The 22914-nt window shown below is 42.7% G+C and overlaps 2 protein-coding genes across 3 annotated transcripts in view; one reads left to right on the top strand and one right to left on the bottom strand.

Annotated features, from left to right (window-relative positions):
- Positions 1-1637: 1637 nt before the first annotated feature.
- Positions 1638-22914, bottom strand: part of rnf123 (ring finger protein 123) — a 51192-nt gene continuing 29915 nt past the window's right edge. The window contains exons 27-39 of one of the 2 annotated variants that reach the window (XM_002936475.5): positions 21455-21632; positions 20532-20606; positions 20312-20399; positions 20122-20209; positions 19011-19095; positions 18767-18906; positions 18203-18391; positions 18022-18097; positions 17785-17869; positions 8846-8988; positions 5180-5274; positions 3902-3987; positions 1638-2314 (exon numbers count right to left, since the gene is read on the bottom strand). In XM_002936475.5, the coding sequence (XP_002936521.2) occupies positions 2215-2314; positions 3902-3987; positions 5180-5274; positions 8846-8988; positions 17785-17869; positions 18022-18097; positions 18203-18391; positions 18767-18906; positions 19011-19095; positions 20122-20209; positions 20312-20399; positions 20532-20606; positions 21455-21632 (1428 nt within the window). In that variant the 3' untranslated portion in view covers positions 1638-2214. The remainder of the gene's footprint in view (positions 2315-3901; positions 3988-5179; positions 5275-8845; positions 8989-17784; positions 17870-18021; positions 18098-18202; positions 18392-18766; positions 18907-19010; positions 19096-20121; positions 20210-20311; positions 20400-20531; positions 20607-21454; positions 21633-22914) is intronic. The other variant, XM_004915571.2, reaches the window with a different exon arrangement.
- Positions 11928-14685, top strand: amigo3 (adhesion molecule with Ig like domain 3). The gene has a single exon (XM_031901115.1). It carries the CDS (start codon positions 12534-12536, stop codon positions 14061-14063), a length of 1530 nt encoding a protein of 509 aa, XP_031756975.1. The 5' UTR covers positions 11928-12533; the 3' UTR covers positions 14064-14685.

The raw sequence follows: 22914 nt of genomic DNA, 5'->3' as shown, positions 1-22914 counted from the left end.
ATTGGGGGCAGAACAGCCCTATTGGGTTTATTTAATGGTTAAATGATTCCCTTTTCTCTGTAATAATAAAACAGTACCTATACTTGATCCCAACTAAGATATAATTACCCCTTATTGGGGGCAAAACAAGCCTATTGGGTTTATTTGATGTTTAAATGATTTTTTAGTAGACCTTAACTATAGTTATCTAAATTACAAAAATACCCCTTATCTGGAAAACCCCCAAGTTAGGGTGTCTAAAAAATCCAGCTAGCAAGGCTGATCTAATTGCCAAACTACTTACGGCTTTTTTTCCTTCAGCAATTCGAGAGCTGCTTTTGGTTTTTATGTAGCTAGCCCTATAGTAATGGGACCATGCAGCATTCTATTCCTTCTCATCTTAATGCCTTATCAAATAGTTGGATCCAAAGCTGCATAAATGGAATAAAAGAAAAGTTGTAAATTGTGATGAAGTTGCCCTACTCTCTGAATTACTGGCTATGGCTCAAATTCTGACCAATGCACTGAGCATGCTCTGGTATATCCTCTGCCAGGAGCTTAAATGTGCTAGGTTTCCAGCGAATACCCAGAATCTGCTCAGTTACTGGGATTTTCACGCACAACCATTTCTAGGGTTTACAAAGAATGGTGTGAAAAGGGAAAAACATCCAGTATGCGGCAGTCCTGTGGGCGAAAATGCCTTGTTGATGCTAGAGGTCAGAGGAGAATGGGCCGACTGATTCAAGCTGATAGAAGAGCAACTTTGACTGAAATAACCACTCGTTACAACCGAGGTATGCAGCAAAGCATTTGTGAAGCCACAACACGCACAACCTTGAGGCGGATGGGCTACAACAGCAGAAGACTCCACCGGGTACCACTCATCTCCACTACAAATAGGAAAAAGAGGCTACAATTTGCACGAGCTCACCAAAATTGGACAGTTGAAGACTGGAAAAATGTTGTCTGATGAGTCTCGATTTCTGTTGAGACATTCAAATGGTAGAGTCAGAATTTGGTGTAAACAGAATGAGAACATGGATCCATCATGCCTTGTTACCACTGTGCAGGCTGGTGGTGTAATGGTGTGGGGGATGTTTTCTTGGCACACTTTAGGCCCCTTAGTGCCAATTGGGCATCGTTTAAATGCCACGGCCTACCTGAGCATTGTTTCTGACCATGTCCATCCCTTTATGACCACCATGTACCCATCCTCTGATGGCTACTTCCAGCAGGATAATGCACCATGTCACAAAGCTCGAATCATTTCAAATTGGTTTCTTGAACATGACAATGAGTTCACTGTCCTAAAATGGCCCCCACAGTCACCAGATCTCAACCCAATAGAGCATCTTTGGGATGTGGTGGAACGGGAGCTTCTTGCCCTAGATGTGCATCCCACAAATCTCCATCATCCTATCAATATGGGCCAACATTTCTAAAGAATGCTTTCAGCACTTGTTTAATCAATGCCACGTAGAATTAAGGCAGTTCTGAAGGCGAAAGGGGGTCAAACACCGCATTAGTATGGCGTTCCTAATAATCCTTTTGGTGTGTGTAAATGCATGTAGCCTGCACAATACAGCTACATGCACTCTGTTTTGGGTAGTGGACAAAAAAGGAAGATTGAACCTATGGCCCAAATGAAAAGACAAGGCTGGCAGGATAAATAATTTAATACTGTGTCCATATGAGGAACAAAGGGGACACACATAAAAATGCACCTGACTGTAAACTGTAGCAAAAGGAGCCCTACTCCAGTGATGGATTGTACAGGCTGCGCCACAAGGCATCTGGATGGAGTGCAGCTCTGTAGTACCGCCGCACAAACCCTGGAGGTGAACAAGCATTACTTGTACAATTGCTAGTGAGTCTGTGGCCTGTACTTGTGGCTACTGCTTCTAACAGCGCATCAGCGTCAGTGCAAACACATCCATAACCTCCCCCCACCCCTCCCGCCAGCGCAACAAGGCTGATCTGCCAGCGGAGGCCGGAAGCTCCCGCAGAGCCTAACAAGGAGTGTAAAATGCGCACACTTAAATAGCATTTAAAAATAAAGCTGTAAACTTATTAAAATGGAACCAGTGCTCCAAAATAAATGATGCTGCTGAACCAGAGCTCTGAGACAGCGCAATAAAATATTTTGCACAATAGTTCCCCTTTAAACCCATTGTAAGAAAGACCCAGCATCTTGGTGGGATTAGATGGGCACCGCACAGCAGAGGAACGGACGTGCTAGTTGGCAGTTGGTTTTTCATAGTCGTCTACTCCAGTGATTGTGGCTTTGCAGAAGAAGCAGTCTTTGTTGTTCATGAGGTGCTGGTTAATACAAGCCCTGTAAGGGAAGCAAATAAATGAGGTGCTGTATCCATGCAAGGCAATGCTTTTCCATCCTTTTCTGTACTGTGGGACTTGTACATGTAGGGGGCAGACCAGGCCTTTTCTCTTTTCACTCTCAGCAACCTTGTGTGTCTCTTTCTGGTTGATCCTGAAAGCAACCTAAGCCAGGATACCAAAGTGCAGTAACTGCGGTGTGTACAAAATAGAGATGCGAGGGTACACAGTCAGTGCAAGTGCTACTCTAACCTACTTCTGTCAAACGCTAAACCCAACACAACCCTTGGATTCTTGGAGTCACACAACATGTTTTGTACAAAGGCAAAGCCTGAAGAATGCCAAACAGCCCATACAACATCAGTCAGTGAGCGTTGCCATAAATCTGTGTGTGTACCATAGGCCTAACGTAATGCACATAATGCATGTGGCTGTTAAACTAAAAGTGTAGGACAAGAAAGAATTCCCCCATTCTCAGCTTTCTGGTACCAATCAGACTGTGGCCGAATGGGAAGACTCTGCACTAATTCAGCATCTAAGGCACAATCCTGTCAGCTAACATTCCCTAGCTGCACCAAGAAATCACCTCTTTTGAAGGACTTATTCCTTCTGCATTAGCCTTTCATTAGTGAATAAAATTAAACTTTTCGCTTCATGTGCCACTGACCTGAGTATCCACTAAACACAAACCAGAAGCCCTTTGCATACACAGCTATAACCCAATTAGCCCTGCCCACTACCCAATCATGTCCAAACCTCACCCACAGGCCTCTAAGTCCTGTTCCTTTTTACAACCCGCCAAGCACTGTCTCCCATTTTGAGCCCCGTGTCTGGAATACCACCTATAACCCCCTCATGGCAACCCTAGTCATTGCTATTGTAAGACTAAATGGTTAATTAACGAAACCCCCCAAGATGCCCCTTAAGCAGAGAGAATTGTTCACTTACGACCAGGCCAGGACTGGCTATCTGTGGATTCTGGCAAATGCCAGAGGGGTTGCTGTAAGATGCCATAGACACTCACTGTTTATTGGGCTGATGGGGGGCTGTTTGGGCCTCTGTGTACTTGGAATGCCAGGGGCTATTTTGAAGTCCAGTCCAGGACTGTATTTACAACCTCACAGACTAATGGGAACAGGGCTGAATGCAGTGACCAACAGCATCTGTATATCTTTGGGTGAAGACACACAGAGCTACTAGTAGTAGCTACTTGTCATGGCTACAGAAATAGACAATGCTTATTATTAACTAATAACAGTCTCTGTGTGTGTTTTAGCAGAGGCAATTCTCAGTATTTTATATGGCAGGGTATTTTCTGGAGTTTAGTAGCCGTGACAAGTAGCTGCTACTAAGTAGATCTGTGAGTCTTAAGATCTGTGCCCTCAGTAGAAGCCAAGATGCAGGTATCTGCTATACAACTGCTGGACTGCTACTGCCTGCCATGGTAGAGGCAAATAAAATGTTTGTCCCTTATACACAAGCTATTGGGATTGCTTAGCACTAGAGCAGGCATAATGTTCTAAACAAATCTGGTCCATATGGGCAGTCTCTAACCCTGTAAGGGGCATGCTGAGTTACACCAACTTACTTGCATGACTTGTGGGAGCATGGCTTGAACACAGCCGAGATGGGATGCGCATAGCAGATGGGACACAGATCCTCTTCACTTGTTGGCTGAAACAGATAAGACACTGGTGAATATAGGTTTTTATGGAAAGTGTGTGTTTGTGCAGTAATCCTAAGCAAAGCGTGCATGCATAGTTTCTGCAACCTGCACACAACTACAACTCTCAGCTTCCTTGTGTCAGGAAGAGGATATAACTGGCTGGTGAGAGATGTAGTTGAACAATATCCATGCAGCACCAAGCTGCCCATTCATGCCCTACATTTCCATTGCATGCAGAGCTCAGGGTAAGGACAGGGAGTGGAAGGTGAAGCAGGAGATTGGTGCATTAATAATGCAGAGATATCTGCCCAACGTGAGCTTCCCCAGTGAGGATCACATTCTGTGCAGAAACCTATTTTTGCACAGATCTGCAGTAAACTGATCACTTTATGAGAAGGAAAGGTCACGGTTTCGCAGGAACATAATCCCACCGTTCCCTTTCTGCACTAAATGACACAAACGCAGCTCTGTCACATCCGTCACATTCAGAGCTGCAGTCCCGCGCTGGCAGTCATGCCTAGAACCCATACGGCACCTTCAGCCCAGCACACAGCCCCTGGGCTTTGCTGCCTCTCATGCTGGGGCTTGGGTTGGTGCCCAACCTGGGCACAATGCAAATACTGCAATCCCTGTAATGTCCCCCAGTGTCTGTGTGTCTGGGATCTACATTGTCCCACTGAGGCAGGGGTGGCGGCCAATGGGGAACATTCCCTGGGAAGTGCCAGGAAACATTCTGTGGCTAAAATAATGGAGGATAATAAATAAACAAACACAGAAGTCAGAAAACATTATAACCTCCCTGGCATTTGATATGAGCCTAAAGTATAGTACAAGTATGGGATCTATTATCCAGAATGCCTGGGAACTGCTGCATTTTTGGGTTTTCTATATAATTGCTTTACACATAAGGTGGAAGATTTGCTGTGCCTGTGAGCATTAGGGATGGGTGGGAAAGATAACATTACCAGAAAAAGTTTGTTGTGGGTTGTGACTTCATATTGCGGCCAGAAGAAGGTACCACAGAAATAGCTGCCTGCATGTGTGTGCATTACATGTAATTGTGTGAGTAGGCAAGTGTGTGTGTGAGAGTAGGCAAGTGTGTGTGTGAGTGAGAGAGAGTGAGAGTGAGAGAGTGTGTGTGTGTGTGTGTGTGTGTGTGTGTGTGTGTGTGTGTGTGTGTGTGTGTAAGTAAATGGTCACCTGAGTAGCAGCTGCCGCCTGCTTGGACTCCTCGCTCAGGTGGGCCAGCATGTTGCTCACTTTGCCGAGTTCCTCTGCGTTGATATAATCAGTGTCTGAACAAACAGAAACATGAGTTCCATCAACCAGAGCGCAAAAATAATTACTTGCTCGTCATTAATATTTCATTAACAAAAGGCTAGATTATGGCTGGACAAGAAAGGGGGATACAACACAGAGCTGTAAATACAGTGGAAATGACTAAATATATATCACATCGCATAACAGAGCTGATTACCTTATAGAATGAACCAATAGGAATGTGGGGCCCGCCCATTCTTTCTGTTGCTTAAATACAATTAGGGAGTAGTGCGGGCAGGTACAGAAAGTGCCAGTGGGACACATAAAGCCCATGTATTGCCCAGTAGCCGACAGCCAGCCTTACACCTTCAGCATTCCCTGTGCTTGCGTGGGCACTCAGTCTCCTGGTCACACCGGCCCTCCAGGACTGGATTTGTTCCCTTTTACATTTACTTATTTGTGCTTATTATTTCCTTTACACAAACAGAAAGGGAGGGCCTACAGAATCCCCGCCCCTTTGCTAAATCTTTCTACTTACCCAGGCTTAAAAGGGTTAATAGGAGGCCATAAGAGAATGACAGATGACCAAGTGCCTATTGAGCCACAACTGGTACCTTTCCTATCATGTGAGTCAGTGGCAGCGACGGCTCCGGCTCCCCTTCTCCCTCAGGTCATTTTTCTCTCCAGAAATAGAGGTTTCTATAAATACTCTGCACATTAATAAAATATCCCGCTGCCTGCGCAAGGCTCCGCGGCCTTTGTTACTAGGGCCTCTGACAGCTGTCACCGTCCCCCTGATATCATGGGTGGGAGGGAGATTTTCCACATGCAGCAGAGCCTGGGGGGGGGGGGGGGGGGTGCAGAACTACAGCAATGGTTTGGGACAAAGGACTGTCATTTTTTTTTTTTTTTTCCCTTCCTGTGTTTCACATTACAGAAGCCCCCCCTTATGTTTAGAAGAACAGTCCCCCCTCGTGACTTAGACACTGAGAAAGAGCAACATGAGTCCTGCATCCTCTCACTGATTTGTATTGTTTTAGGCACCTTAAAGGGGAAGTGTAGATCAGAAAAGTGGAAATGGCCCTTTTTTGGAGTAAAAGTGATAAAACTGCTTTTACATTTGCTAGTTCTAGCTTAATGACCGAGGCCATTTATGCACATCACTGACACTTGCCCCAACTCATCCGTGCCCCCATAGCATGTCCATAACTACAGAGCTGCGCTACAGCATTGCCCACTACCTTTAGCTGTGTTCCCAGCAGCCATGTTGGTGATCAGCAAGCAGCACGTGCACACTGGCACCGACACTGTGGGATATTGGGGTACTGTGCCTTGGCCAACAGGGCAATAGGGAAAATCCTGGCAGTTTTTGACACTATATTAGTCAGAAGTCTCCATAAAACTTTCCATATCTGGTATCATCACATTCATGAGACATGCAGAAGTGGAATTACACAAAAATTACCCTTCAGTAAATGTCCCTAAAGTAAACTGACAAAAACCTTATTCCAAGGCTCATGTAGATATGGGGCTGGGATGTTTAATGGCGCACAGACAGATTTAATGAGAGCAAAACACAAATTAAAAAAAAAAAAAAAAAAAGGCCATGAAAACTGTCTGTTTAAAAGACAAATTCCCAAAAGGGGAGATAAAGGTTTGTGAATATGGCGGAAAATCCCTTGACAGAGAACCCCTGACAAAAGGTCAATGTAGACCTGAAACGCTGCTGTACTGGTCTGTGCCAATTATGTGAATAAAGGCATTTTATTATAAGGAGGTTGGAGTCCATTACGTGAGGATTTATTGGGGTGCGCACCCAGGGAACAGAAGGCTGATTGGGTGCTGACTACCAGCCAGTTTATGGAGGAGAATGCAACAAATCTATCTCTGCTTTTATTTTGTGTCACCAACATGCAGGCATGCCCTTACGCCTGTATCCATAGGCTGCAGGAAACCTTTCCCTCCAGGGGCCAAACTGTCATTAAATGGTAGAACTGTAACTGTGCAGAGAGATTTTGGACACAGCACACGTTAATACTGAGGCCTCATAGGAATGGCCATATGTATGGGTGAGCCAGGAGCAAGCAGACATCCCTGCTCCCAGCTAAGCGTCCCAACACTACAGGAATATACTGTACGGATAATATCATTTATATACTGGACATAAGCCCAGAGTAGGAGCCAAAAGGTTCTTTCCACTTCTTTTAGGAAAAACCATACTCTAAAGGGCTTAAGTGAAACTTTTTGGTGCAAAAAATTTGGTATTTAAATAATTACTCCAAACCCACAAATTTTCGGGAAGTGTAAAAATCACAACAAAATAGGCAGCACTCACTAAGCCATCAAATTAGCCAATGGGTGCACAATCCAACAGGGGCAGCAGCAACGTTTCAAGCCTAATTGGCTCTTTATCAAGCTTGATAAAGAGCCAATTAGGCTCAAAACTTTGCTGCTGCCAATATTGTGACAATAAAGGCATTTTAATGAAATTGATGGAGTGCTGCCTATAATTGTTTGGATCAAAATGTAATTTCAATACAAGTCCTATTTAATGTGCTCATTTTTAGCAGAGGTGTTTTTAGGTCTATACTGTTCCTGAACCTTCAGCAGTGAAAATGACAGTGTATTTGCCCAGGCTAAGCCCATCCTACATGGCAATAAGTGCTGCTGACACACAGACACAAATAATACCTACAGAGCTGCTGCAAGTCTCCCAGTTTGAGAAACACGGATTTAGAACATTAAGGCTAATGCCCAGTTTGCTCGGATGCCATTGATATCACTGACTGCAGGTAAAATCGTGCCGGTGGTGTGTACATTAGCCTTAGGAAAAACAGAGGCTGGCAGGGATACGTTGTATGTGTAGACAGAAAGATGAATTAGTATGAGAAAGAGAGATTAAAGGTAAAATATCCCCAGTGAATCTAGGCTAAGGTCTCATTAATCAGAATGGCAGCTGTCTCCTCTGCTAAGGGAAAATCATATACTGTACAGACTCTGCAGTGGCCAATGTAATAAGAACCCCAGAGAATACCTGCTAAGCAAGGTGGGCCTGTCACTGATCCAGGTGTGTCACGCAGGGCGCTTTCCATTCAGTAGAATTAGGGGCGTTTGTCCCCGGATGACAGGAGCAGTGTAATAAAGTTGGCTTTCAAGGGAAGGGTTTTTGGCCCAGTTGAGGGATACGCTCTGATCCAAAGTGTGAATGTAAAATCCCAGCCATAAAGCAAGACCGGACTGCTGTATAACCAGGAAAAACACTTCCCCATGCAAGAATTAACAGTAACCTTCTCAAAAGTAATACTTTTACCCTAAAGCTATACTACATTACATCATACTATCAATGCATAATATCAATTGCTTTCAGCTATAATTAACACAAGTTATACCTTTAATAGAGATCCCCTGCTCTGCTTGCAGATATTGCTTTGTACTAAATCTTTATTCTCTACATTTCTTCTTTCCACCATGCAATAAAACTCTTTTTTCTGTGTGTCCTATGGAACTGAAGGGTTAGCAAATGCCTTTCTGTGGAAGTCTATTAGCCCTGCTGGAATTCTTCTTTTGATAGGGTGGATTATTAGTGTGAGTAGGTAAGTTACTTACAGGCCTGCAAGGAAAAATGCTTCTTATCAGCTGAAGGGGGCCCGGCCCCCAAAACAGACTGTTCAGCCTGACCCAAGAGGTACTGGATGGAGCGTAGCTGGAAACATGGATCTGCCAATAGGACAGCTGTAGCTCTTTGGATGCTGAGGAACAAAAGCACATTATAATCACAGAAAGGCATTATAAAACATTATATATAATCGAGTGTGTTTCAATTGCTCTCTGTATGTTTTCTGTGGTAAATTTATCTACAATCCATTTATTCTACCTCTTATTCAGTAATGTGCATTATGACAACCATACAGCAATGGCCACACAATTGGTAAGAGAGCAGTATGCTTTATGTGCATAGTAACACGGTGCTGCCATGACAGCTGTCCTTTTGACTTGGCTAAATTAAAGCATAATGTGTATTTTTAGTATCGTATTTAATCAAATACAATGCCCCAGGCATGCTTGCCCCTAGCACCACAGCCACAGAATAAATTGGTGAGGAAGTCTGAATGATCCGATGAAAAATTATTCAAGTGTCTTATTTTGAACATGGTGCCAGTTTTTGCAGGGATGATCTCTTGGCACTGCCCAATTAACCCTGTGCCATGCAGGACAAAAGGCTTACCCAGCAGTAGCAAGATGATGTTTAGCAGCAGTTTTTGGGGAGCATCCACTGTACAGGCCCAGACTGGGAGTCAAAATAGACCCTGGCATTCCAAGTACGCAGAGGCCCAAACAGCCCCCCCCAGCCCAATAAATAGTGACTGTCTATGGCACCTTACAGCAGCCCCTCTGGGATTTGCCGGAACCCACAGATTGCCAGTCTGGGCCTGGGTATGGAATCCCTTATCTGGAAACCTGTTATCCAAAAAGCTCTGAATTACAGGAAGTTTATCTCCCATAGAGTGAATTTTAAACAAAACAATTCTAATTTTTAAGAATGATTTCCCTTTTCTCTGTAATAACAAAACAGCACCTTGTACTTGATGGTAACTAAGCTGCATGAATCCATATTGGTGGCAACACAATCCTATCAGGTTTATTTAATGTTTCAATATTTTTAGCAAAGGGTTTTCACCATAACTTGTTTCCCAAGCATTCCAGCTAATAGCTCCTATAGCTGTAGTCCCATTTATCTAGCAGCTTGCTATAGCTATTGTAGTGCAGCAAATGTACAGCTAGTGAATATGGTGCGGGGAACAGTAAGGGAGGGCAGGAGTTTGGTGCAGAGCAGTGCTAATAACCCGATTATCAGATCATATTTCTCACAGTGGGTCTCTCTTTCTTCAGTGCCAGAAGTAAATAGAATGTTGCCCTGGGGAGTACCAGCTTGGATCTTTTGTCCATTAAGTCCTGACAAAGCGAGGCAGGGAGTGAGAGGGATGCGCTCGCATTACACATCCCAACTAGGAGCCAAATGCTACATATAGGCTTCTGCACAACACAGTTTAACAATTAACCCCACTTACAGCTATATGCCAGTTTCAGATGTGCACTTGGGCCTTTCACCGGGTTTTACTACAAGGCCACTTTCCCAAGACCCCTTGCAACATTAAGGATTATATGGTCACTCTGTAGCTTCCATATTTATATATGCCCTATAAAAGGGATGTACAAGCACGTGGCCCCTGACAACTGTACTATACTGCACTGCTGCCTAGTGCAAGGATTTGAGTGTAAGGCAAAATTTTTAACAGCACTTTAAAAGGATACATAAAGGAGAATTAAAGCCTAATTAATTAAAGTAGGCTAAAAATGTTGATTATGTTATGTTCTGTACCAGCCCAAGGCGCCTACAGCTCTTTAGCAGGGAAGATCTGTGCCCCCAAAGATGCCCCAGTAGCCCCCATCTTTTTTTCTGCTGATTCCCTGCACATACTCTGTGCTGCTGGCACTTACTGAGCTTAGGGGCCCACTCACTATATACTGTATATATAGAATATAAATGTCACAATATAAGGCTGATTAGCCATTTATTCAGATTCACATTACATGGCAGCCCTGAAACCAGTGCAGTTAGCATCAGAATTTAACAATAGGCCCTGTAGCATCAGTTTATATGACAGGCCAACCTCATTTTCTGCTTGATAATTTGCTACGACCCCTAAGCTCGGCTTCTCAACAGCTGCTCAGAGCGCACGGAGCACGCCGAGTGTCACACTTTCCAAGATGGGGAGCTCCAGTAAAGACCTGGATCATTGTTGTTATTGACATACTGAAACTTTAGGCTGGTGCAGTAAGTTCAATACATAAAATATGGAATTGTTAGCCATATTCATTTCTAATGTTTAGTTCTCCTTTAATTATGTATGCCAGTCCCAGCCCCAATTTCCACTTCTATATGTGTTGGGTACCCTTCTCTATTCTACTACAGAACCATGCATCCTATAAACCCAAACAGCCTAAGTGAGGCATGCAATTATCCCTTCCTTACTACATATCAGCTATTCATACAGGGAATTTATATCAGCTATTCAAAGTTAATGCAAGGGTTAAATGTCCGGAGCCTCTAGGCTTCAGCCATTAAGAGACATTCAATTCTATCAGCTAAGGAACATGACAAGTTGCAATTATAATGAGCACATAACTGTAATAGGAAATATTAGTTTTCTAACAGTTAATGTGACTATTCGGAATTACTGTAGTTACCTACAAATTCCCATTTCAGCTGCCTCATATTCTTTTATTCCGATTGTTCTCCTGCAGAATCTCTAGACATTGCATGTGATGATACAGCTAATTCACAGCATCCCTTGGTTCATAAAAGCCCAATGTCCAAGCCTTGCTCAGTTCCTCTCCTGCCTGATTCCCAAGCCTAGCACTCTTCTGTTACATGAAACAATCAATTAACACTCTCCCATCTGCTCCAGAACTGTCCCCCCCCCCCCCCCATATACCCCAACAGCAGTCTGTGCCTATTCCGGAATGCCTATAACAATGCTGTAATTATTAGTGCGTATTGCTGAATCCATGCAACTGTAACCACTCATTCTATTACTGCCATATCACATCGCTGTACCCAAAACCACATTCACTCTGCCTCTATAATTATCCTGTGAACAAGGCTGCAGTTGGACACTGGGATCTTGGCACCCGCCCCAACCACTGTTGAAATGAGTAGCTGTATTCCCACGCTGTGCTCTGGGATTTTGAGAGGAAATGTAGTGAGAGAATCATTCAAAATATTATCAAGGGAGGGTCAGTCCTGGACTCCAAGCACAGCCCTTTGTAATGCAGGTTGAGCCAATGAGGATGAGAAGAGAGCTAGCCGTTGCTTCTCATACAGAGAGCAGGAGGGAGAGGAAGAATACTGGATCCAGACTCATTGAGCTGTAAGCACACGCTGGCATTGTTCAACTCTGTCAGGGACAGCATCTTCTCATTAAACAAAACTTCTTCCTTTTCAATGGCATCTCCATGCTGCCTTCCATACAGTGTTGATCTGAGAGGACGCACTACTTTGTGGGAATTGTCCATGGATCTTATGGAACGGAGAGCAACATTCAAACGATTCTTTTAGTTTGGTGAATTTTGTGACTTCAACAGAACCCTGCTCCCCTGGGCACAGCTTCGGCTCTTACTCATAGGTACTACCCTAAATCCTGCGGCAGGGCCACATAACACCGCCTGCATCCGATTATACAGATCTCTTTGCTGGCCAGTGGAACATGATCACCTTTTTGGCTGCATCACTATGTATATCCAGATGGGCATAACATATGTTTTCTGGGTCTCTGATACAATGATAACCTGTCCCTGGATGAGAGAATGGGAAGAAAAGCTCTTCTTCATCCTAATCATGGGGACTTTGGCTGGGGGGTCCATTTCCCTTAACTGCCCCTCCTCTTGTATATGTGCTTCTGATCTCCTCAGCTGTGTCAGGCAGAACCTGCACCAGGTACCAAAACCTCTGCCCTCTACTTCCGTATCTCTGGACTTGAGCCATAACAATCTTACTCACCTCCACAACCATTGGCTCACTAGCCTTTCAAGACTGCATACCCTACGCCTTAGCCATAATCACATCCGCCAGATGCCAACCCATGCCTTTCACAATGCCACAGCGCTGCGCCATCTGGACCTTTCTTCTAATCTTCTGGAGGACATTAGGGAAGAGTGGTTTAAAAGCCTTTGCAAACTTGAGGAACTTCTGCTATACAATAATCGCATTGGTTTTGTGGATGATGGTGCTTTCTCCTATCTGACTAACATACAAAAAATCTATTTAAGCTGGAACTTAATGAGCAATTTCTCATTTCAGTCCATGCAGAATCTGACCAACCCCCACCTACGCACACTTGATCTCTCCTCAAACAGATTTCTGGAGCTTCCTGTGGAAGAGTTATCTGCTTTACCGGCATTTATAAAGAATGGCTTGTATCTGCATAACAACCCACTGACCTGCCACTGTGCCCTCTACGCCCTCTTCTCTCATTGGGATAATCGGGGTTTTTCCTCTGTGGTTGATTTTTTTGAAGCACATACCTGTCTGTATATGGGGAACCCTCGTGCCATAGTGCGCATTCTACAGACACAGAATGGATTTGATAACTGCTCACTTGGAAAGTTGCACAGACTGCCTGATAATGGTCTGAAGGTTCTTGTTGGGAAACCACTTATGATGACCTGCAATACTAGCTTGCCCCAGGAAAACACTACCTATCTTTGGATCTTGCCTACGTATGAGTTCCTTGTATTTCCTGGGAACAGCAACCGAAGCTTAAGAATTCACCACAATGGTAGCCTAGAAATCAGGAAGGCTGAAATATGGAATGCTGGATTCTACCTATGTATTGCAGTAAACAAATGGCTTAATTATAACTCTACCCATGAAGTTAACGTGACAGTGCATTATCCAAAACATGAAGGTGAGACCTTTAATACTGGACTTACCACACTTTTGGGTTGTGTTGTTAGCTTAGTGTTAGTCTTTGTATATCTCTACATGACTCCCTGTAACTGCTTTCATTGCTGCTTTAAGCATCCCCACACCCCTAGTCCCCCACTAGAAAGCAGTGCCCAGTCATCCATCCTCTGTGGAACGCCGCCTGCCTCTGAAGGGCCCAACAGCCGCAGGGCTGGCATCAACCGCCATGTGGTCTTCTTGGAACCAATCAAAGAGGGACGGGGTGGGAAAAACTCCAAAGTTATACAGCTGCACTCAGACTCTGCTTCTGATTCTGCTAGTTCTGTTTTTTCCGACAGTCCCATTGTGCCTACTTAGGTGGATAAGGTAAGCACTGTCGTATCATCCAGATGGAAAACTTAAAATATAATGCAACTGATGGATGACACGGTGAACATCTCTCTGCATAAGTGGAGCCAATGACCACAAAGTCAGCATCCTGGTGGCCGTTTTTGAATGGCCAAGCACAATGCCCTAGCTTATGTGAAGCTGGTAGCCTGGAATTCAATTACCTATATTATAGACATGCCACTAAATAATGGGGACAGAACAAACAAAATCCATTCAACAAAAGGTTCAGAAACCTTTATTCTACATAAAGGATAGCTTATAAAACATAATCTAGAAACATGATTGTAGGAAATTGGAGGGAGACTATGACTTGTTAAGGCTTTCTGCTTTTCTCCAGTCATCTAATTAAAGAATAAGAAAAGAAACGCAACCTCAAAAGATCCTGTGGACGCTCTACAGAGGCAGTAATGTTTTATTACTGTAACTGGTCTGTGACTGCACAGCAATCAGTACTTGGCATGACCAGTCTTAGCATGTGGCATGTATGATGGGCACTGGGCTGTCCTATGCCTTTAAATATGTTTAGTTTATGCTAGGATACAATGCCTGCTTCTTTTCACTATAATAAAGCTGTGTCTTAGCATTCGTTCATGTTGCTGTGGTGTGGTTCTTTAGAAAGAGCAAAGGTTTGCTGAAACCCAGAGATTAGTTATTGCACAAGGCAGAACTCAGGGAAAGTTTCTAAACACCCCTAAGTGCATTCAGCTGTCCCTAATTTCTGCTGCATTGGCTGTGATGGCACGGGAGGTGAGAAATGATGGTGGAGGGATGGAGGATGGTTTGAGAAAGGGATGGAGACCCCGAGGGACTAGGCCTTAATGCAAAAACACTTTAGCACTTAGAGCCTGGGTCACTGCACGTTGATGTGTAAGCACATTAATGCTGACTCCGTCGCTTGATAATAGATGATACTGCAGATAGGAAAACAGGGGTTTGTACCAGGATTCTCTGAATATCTGCACACCCCATGCCAGCTTTCAAAATTATTTCTGCCAGATATTGGTTAGGCAATGCAAGGTGGCTTATTGGCAGCAAAATGCCAGTTTCTTGACATATATAAGGGTATGGGATCAGTTATTTGGAAACCTGTTATCCAGAAAGTTCTGAATTAAGGGAATGCCATTTCCCATAGCCTCCATTTTAATAAAATCACATTTCAGAAGTAATCTCCTTTTTCTCTGTAATAATCAAACAGCACCTTGTACTTGATCACAACCAAGATTAATCCTTTTTAAAACAAAACAATTCTATTGGGTTTAATTAACGTTTAAATGTATTCTTAGTAGACATAACGTATGGAGATCCGAATTAGAGATAAACCCTTTACCTGGAGAATCCATAGGTCCCAAGCATTCTGGATAACATGTCCCATACACTGGTGAATTTACCATCTAAAATACTCCATTTAAAACTATGTATGCACAGTGTTAATGAGGGCCTATTCACAGAGGAAATCTCACCTGTTTCTTTTCTTCCATACAAGCTCCCATAACACTACCCTGCATATACATACAACAATACCCCCTTAGTGGTTAAAAACGGAGATTGCTGTTGGTTACGCGTTTAGAGAATGTCTCAATAAGCAATATGGCAGCTCCACAAATGCGTACAATGGCACAAAAATTTCAAGGGCTACATGTCCCCCCACAATCTATATCTCTTTTATAATTTGAGAAAAACTATTGTTTTCCTTTATAGGAAATGATAGGAGGAAGCGGTGCATGTTCTTGCTGGGGTTAATCACTGCAGCTAATCATCGGGACAGTACTTTCTCCACATCTATCTTTACTAAGGGATGTATAGAATTCGGTTCCGGATTCAGCTTTTTTCAGCAGGATTCAGATCCGGCCTAATGCACGTGCCTGGCTGAACTGAATCCAAATACTTAAAAATCACATTTTTTTGCACAGACTTTTTGCCACATAAGCACAGAAATTGTTGGCCGTCACTAAATACTAGCATAAATGTACTTTAGGGGAATATACAGCCTCTGCCAACAGGTATCAAGTGCTGAAAGCATTTGTCAGAAAAGGCTCGTTGTAGTCAAGCAGCACGTGAATGACTGCAGGTCAGACAGCCCAGTTTTACATCCAGTTTTAAAATAAATCATTGATAGGTTAATTACAATGGAATATTAGATTTTAATCCCCACCCCTTGCCTGTGCTTTAACAAGGGGAGGAGCTTATATGACCACTGGCTCTAGCGCAGTCTGCGCAGTAACTTACCCAGGTATTTGGATAAAGCACTTCCCATGGCACTTTCTGCAGCAACAGTTGTGTTGTGTTGTTCTGTGCCACAATTTGCAAATCATACAATCGCACTTAACGACCATAGAGGATCTAAAGACTCGGCCTCACAGGCACTTGTTTTCACTTAGTATTGTATTTTGATTATTCATAAACATTAACCCCTTGGGCACCAAAATGTTTTTTTCCTCACTACTGGTACACCAGGGCCGCCCAGACTTTGTCAATGCTGTGAGGTTGCAGCAATTTGAGTCAATTACCTCAAGTTCCACTACCATGGAAAATACAACTTCTTTGCATTACACACAATAAAAAGTATTTAAATGCACATCAGCAATTTATCAAGCCACCATTTAAAAATCCCAAGAATGGGTTATACGTAGCAAGGCTATCTTATTGGACTGGTTGTAGGCAATGCTGGGCTGCTTTAACTGCTATGTGTCAGCTCTACCTTTTGCGCATCATTGAAGGTGTAACATATCATACGCTTAGGCTACTGCCATACCAGGTGTCAGTATGCATCTATCCGTAGGCCGAGAATCAGCTTGGCATGGCAGTAGCCTTACACATACAAATCACATAACATACCATATAGCAGAACTCCACAAAACATCAAAGGGTAAGAAATAAAAATCACTAGAGCCAGTATACAGCATAGTACAACCCACACAGGAGAACCCTACAGCAGTACTATAAATAATTATAAAAATACCTGTACATCCTGAAAGTAACAGGTGGCATGTCGGACATATTTTCACTGAGGGGAAGGGGAGCAGCAGAGGAAGTGTTGCTTTAATAAAGCAGTTCTTATTTTAAAATTCATTGCTGACCTGTATTTTTCCTACATTAGCTTTATGCAAAAGAAATGTCATGTTTTATATATTTATCAACACTGGCGAAATGCCCACCATGGGCAGTCTCCCATAGCAACCAGCCAGCTATTAGCTTTTTTTTCAGCCATCTTCAGGTAGAGCAATAAAAGTAAACATTTTATTGGTTACAGTTTAGGTAAAATCGCCAAGTATTAATAAATGATTCCCCACAGTCTCTATACAAATGCAGCAACAGATACTGCCATGTACAGTAGAACCTTGATATTAGGTTTTCCAGTGGGTGGCATCAAAGCAGCATAAATTTCAGGAAAACTTAAAATCTGGGTCTCTTAAATTGGGATTCTACTGTAAGAGGTATGACATGGGAAAAGAATTATTAAGGCATAACCTCCCTGAAAAGAGATTAACTGCAACGTTTAAGTATATTGGGCCAGATTCAGTTCACTGAATTGAATCTGGCCCATTGTTTGAAACTCAACAATAGCCCGCACAAAAGGAGTATCCCTTTCTAAATGATTAAAGCAATACATAGCATTTTGCAACTCTTTTTCATTACAGAGAGCAAACAATAAAAAAACACCAAGAACTAATAGAAATAGGGCTCTTACCCTTGGGAGCTACTATCAACAAGCAGTCGAACTAAGATACCAGTCACAGCCACCAGAATTGGATAGTGATCCACACTTTCTAGCCCTGTGGGGTAAAGAGATAAGCAAAGGGTTAAGAAAAGAAGAAGTCCCAACATGATTTAGGACACACCAGTATCACTGCAGCGACCTCTAACTTTGGTCATGTGAACTGCAGTCCCTTCATACAAGAAAAAAAATCTTGGCTCACACAATTACCTGGAAGCCGGAGATTAACCACTCTGTCAAATAGGTTTCTCTCAGCTGTCACACGATTTAGCACCTGATTCAGAAGCTGACGAGAGAAGAGGAATTCCATTAATGCCATTTCCTTTTAGTTTGATCACTCTACTTTAATAACACTGTGATACTGCTATGATTCCGGTGACAGTGTTTGTACCTGAGCCAAGCGCCTGAGAAGCAGCTCAGATGATGATCGACTCCAGTCCAGAAAGATGTCAGGTACAAGGGTGACTGTCATTTCCAGAACCCGTAAGAGGCTGACAGATAAGTCAAAGCAGGTGGCACAAACTTTTAGCTGCCGACTATCCACAAAGTTTCTCTCCAGCCGTTCAGCAGCTTGCTGTATCTGAGGGGGGTACAGTCAAGAGACATTGTCATTTCTCCCTAACACCACCCAAATACCTATTATCTCTAGTAATATTCTTTTTATTTTTAAAACGCTCTTGCTAATCAGGCACATTATCTGCCCCAAACCTGCCATTTTTCACTTTATACAATATCTTCTGTACAAACGATCCCACTTTCCAAATGCCTGCTGCACATTGCCTCTATATTGTACTGGCCAACTGGGACTTGAAACTAAAAACATCAAGTGACCACTTCCTGGAGATGTTTTCTAGCCCCTCCCCACAGCACCCCAACCACTTCTCATGTCCCTGTGCTGGCTGACATTAATCTGGTCTGTCTTTAAAGCTTCATTCTCTACGCAAGCTTCACTTACCTCTTGGATCATACCAATAAATTCAGAGAAGGCCCAGTTTAGCTGATTCAGAACACTGTTTAAGAAACTCGATGCAAGTTCAGGGTCTCCTCGAAGAAGTTCTGCCATGTGATTTTGCAAGAGTGTGGACGGACAAGGTTCTACAATAGCAGAAAAAGAACTCTTAAGAACCGGAATTAAACTTTTAACGGCAGTCAATTATATAGACATCTGATAAGTACAATATAACATAGTTGTTACACACTCTGCAAACTGGGCAGGTTGGCATCCTCGGGTTTAGTTTTCAGCAAGTGTGGAAGTCGTGTGTATCTGTAACCAAAGCCACAGCCCTAAGGAGACAAGTGAAAACAGATTAAAGACCTAAAAAAAAATTCTAAATCTTTAAAGTTATACAATATAGATAAAAATGAAGTGAAAATATATACCACTTGGAATGTCATAGAAGGCACACAAGGTGACTACAATATGCAGGAACAAATTAACAGTTTATGCTTCATAGTTATTGATTTTTGCACAGGTATGGCTTGGAACTAAACACCTTTATGCGGTGATTAAAGTACAACAAGTCCCACTGTGTCTACAAGATATTGCATAAAATGCATAGTGCTAAATAGAGGGCAAAAAAGAGAAAATTCTAGGGATGCACCAAATCCACTCTTTCAGATTTGGACGAATACCGAACCAAATCCGAATTTAGATTTGGTTCGGCCAGGAGCGTAGATTCGACCAAATCCAGCCAAGAAGGGACGAATCCTGGCCAAATCCTGTACCAAATCCTGGATACCGAATGGTATGTTCCACGGGCAAGCCTCTGAATATTTTTGGCCATGTAGTGTATTTCTGTAGTTTTAACATCTAATATGTTTTTAAATTTTTTTAAACCTCACTTTCAGCTGGGCAAAGTTTAAGGGTTTCCTGTAACCTCAATGCAGGGAAACAGGAGTAAAGAGTGAAAAGGTTCTCAATGAATCAAGGCACTACAGAGAATGAACTGTAGGTGTTGTATAATCACATCACTGCCAGCGAAGGAAACTGAATAAGGGGAAAAAGAGTTATTCAGCCATTGGCTCCCTAGCCACCTACTGCTTGTATGTATGTATATCTTTATTTATAAAGCGCTACTTATGTACACAGCGCTGTACAGTAGAATACATTAATACAAACGGGATTATTAAGATAATAATAGATAAATACAAAATACAACAATAAATACAGATAGATACAAGATAAATACAGTTGCAATAAGTTAAGAGTCAAAGACACAAGAGGATGGAGGTCCCTGCCCCGTAGAGCTTACAATCTATACTGCTTGTGCAATAAAAATCCAATTACACCCACTTCCGCATTTTCCTTACCCTCCATAGTCTCACAAGGATCCAGTTGGTTTGAGCCCATGGTCTTTGCTCGTACGGAGCCAGAAGATTCTTCATCATACTGATCTGTCTAAGAAAATGGGACACCAATTAGCAGAGGGAGGTCTGTGCATCTACAGCCATATGAGAGACTTAATTAATTCGAATTTAAGTAGCTAGTGGTTTGACTTACTGCTCTTCCGAGATCCTTTCCACCGCACGCAGGGAGTGGGGGTAACAAACATAGCTTGCAAGAGCCTGCATTAGTGAGTCCTTAATGTCTGGCATAAAACAGAGGGAGGTTTTAGATGATTTCTTTCAATATTTCTCGTCTCGCACACACATATAAACCCAATGGCAGAGTGTACACTTTGGATCAGAGGTTGGCGAAAACTATCAATCCCTTTACTCACCAGTTCCCACAATTCTTGGATCTGCAAAGTGCTTGGCCAGGATGGTGGCCAAACGTGTTAGTGTTTCTTCGTACCCTACAACACAGAATTATTTTATTTTTTCCTGAAGGCTTTAAAATTAATTATACTTCAAATTTAATTTTAATCTTTAAACATAAGCAAGGTCAGAATGCTTGTCAAAGCCAAGCACATGAACCAAATAACATGGGGAAAGATAAGATAAGATCCAGGACTGCATTAAGGCTGATGTCACATGGGGCCGATTCTTGGCCTGCGTTTTTCCATCAGTACACAGGCATTAGACTTTTATTTTTGCCTACACAAGGAACCATTGTGTCAGCCCAGGTGCAGGCACACAAAGGCAATATCGGCAAGGAAATGCCAGCGTTCGTAATTCAGAGCACATATCTGGCACAGGAGCCTGCTCCTGGGCCGACACAAGGAGAAGGCCGATGCCAGTGTAGGGGCTAATTCTCTGCCTCTGATTTTCCACAGGCCAAGAATCAACCCCGTGTGGTATCAAGCCTAAGGCCTTACAGGGCCCTGGGTAAAGGTCAGGATTGGTGGAACCACCACTCTCCTCCCTCCACCACAAATCCCCCTCTTAAAATGCAGCTTAATCAGTCAACTACAGAGCGATCTGACTCCACTTCTACAGAGAAGCAGGGGGTATGCTTCTCCTGTTATTCTCCTGTTTCCTCCTGGACAGACAAAGCAGGTGGGGGATCTGTTTCTGGTTGATTTATGATGCTGTGCATCCTGAGGAGTTGAGGTCAGATTCTGCAACTGTAAACTTGTGAACAACAACTGTATATTAAACACAAATGTTCAACCTCTGTGGACTGCCTAGAATCAGTGGGCCCTGGGGAAGTGCCCCTTTTACCCATTTATTAAATTGGCTCTGAAGATTCAGTCAAACATACCTTGAAGCTCTTCCATACTGCTTACTGGGCTAAAGTAGTTTTTGAGAGCATTATAGCTGTTCATAGCCACATTCAGGTAAAATTCCGGCATGAATGCAAAGAGGGATCCAGTACGGTCAGCATGTTCAATACTGCGCAGACACACCTGAAGAAGCCAGTATATATCTTGCATCTTGTCCTGATGGGGGAATAAAACATGTTTAGGGTCCTCCATGCTGCCATGTTTATAGTTAACCACATAAGTATAGGCAATTTCCTTCTATATTCTTTAATTACTGAATAATTTAGGAGGCAACACACAATATAAAGTTATTTGATAGCACATGAAAGTTACTGAAAATACTTATTTCTTCTATGCTTGCTAGGAATTATAATGTGACATTCGAACATTTAATAGCTGCACTGCTGACATTACCATTTACAATTGCCAATTGCAATTTCATTCTGTTTTTGAGGAGCAGAATATGTTACTACTAATACTAATATTCTATTGCGAACCAATTCATCGTATGTGACAAAGTGCAGCCATAACACACCATGCATCACAGAAATAAACAGAATTCTACTAAATCACACATTATTACTCCGTAGCTTCTAGAAGATGAGGGAGGCTGAAAGGGCTAGCTCTGAATAGAAAAATACAGAAACAGATGGAGGCCTTCCTACAATTTCAGCATAGGCAAAATATCACTGGAGTGATTGCTGGGTATGCAAACTACATTTATTTATTTACAAAATTCACAGGATTCTCTAACCTTGGACCCAGAACCTATAAACTTACACAACATTAAATAAAAACTACACTAAACCCCTGATTATCCCAACAGACTCATTGACTACAAACCATGAGAATTTACAGGAAACATGCTCTTCATATATTTGAGTACACGTACATTAAAACCTAAACAGATTTGTAGACTTAAGTGGATCTAACTAGAAAAAATAAGGTGATGTAAACTTACAATACTTTTGCCATTTACTTTAAATTTGATATTTTTAAAGGATAAAAATTAAGTAGGTCTATGTAAATACAGCCATAAACACTTACAGAGCTGCTGTGCTCTGTAAGAGTCCTCAGTGAAAAGAAACACCACACTTCCTTCTCTTCTGTACACATGATCTTCTGAGTCAGACTTCCTTTTCTCAGCAAAATCCCTCAGGGAACGGCACAATCCTGCTCAGCTTCCTCCTCTCTTCCCCTCCCCCTCTGCTGTAACCTGAGCCAACAATTGTTCCCTGCCTGCACGCTGCTGCCTGGAAGTGATGCCAGACCAAGCTAAAATGGCAGCTGCTATGTTAAACAGAGTTTCTAGGGCTGTAACTCAGGTATGGCAAAGCATTCTGCAGAATAAATATAGTGTTCTAGCTTGTAATATTGTGACTATAAAAATGCCTCACTAGCTTTCCTACTCCTTTAATGGTTTTTGAGATATTAGCGTGTTTTTAATCTGATCATACAT

The sequence above is a fragment of the Xenopus tropicalis genome, chromosome 4, assembly GCF_000004195.4.
Source record: "Xenopus tropicalis strain Nigerian chromosome 4, UCB_Xtro_10.0, whole genome shotgun sequence".
NCBI lineage: Eukaryota > Metazoa > Chordata > Amphibia > Anura > Pipidae > Xenopus > Xenopus tropicalis.
Note: the sequence above shows the minus strand (reverse complement) of the source record. Positions and strands in the feature narration are given on the sequence as shown.

What these genes read in the sequence shown, in the direction of transcription:
- amigo3 (XM_031901115.1), top strand. Translation starts at nt 12,534, where the DNA reads ATGTATATCCAGATGGGCATAACATATGTTTTCTGGGTCTCTGATACA.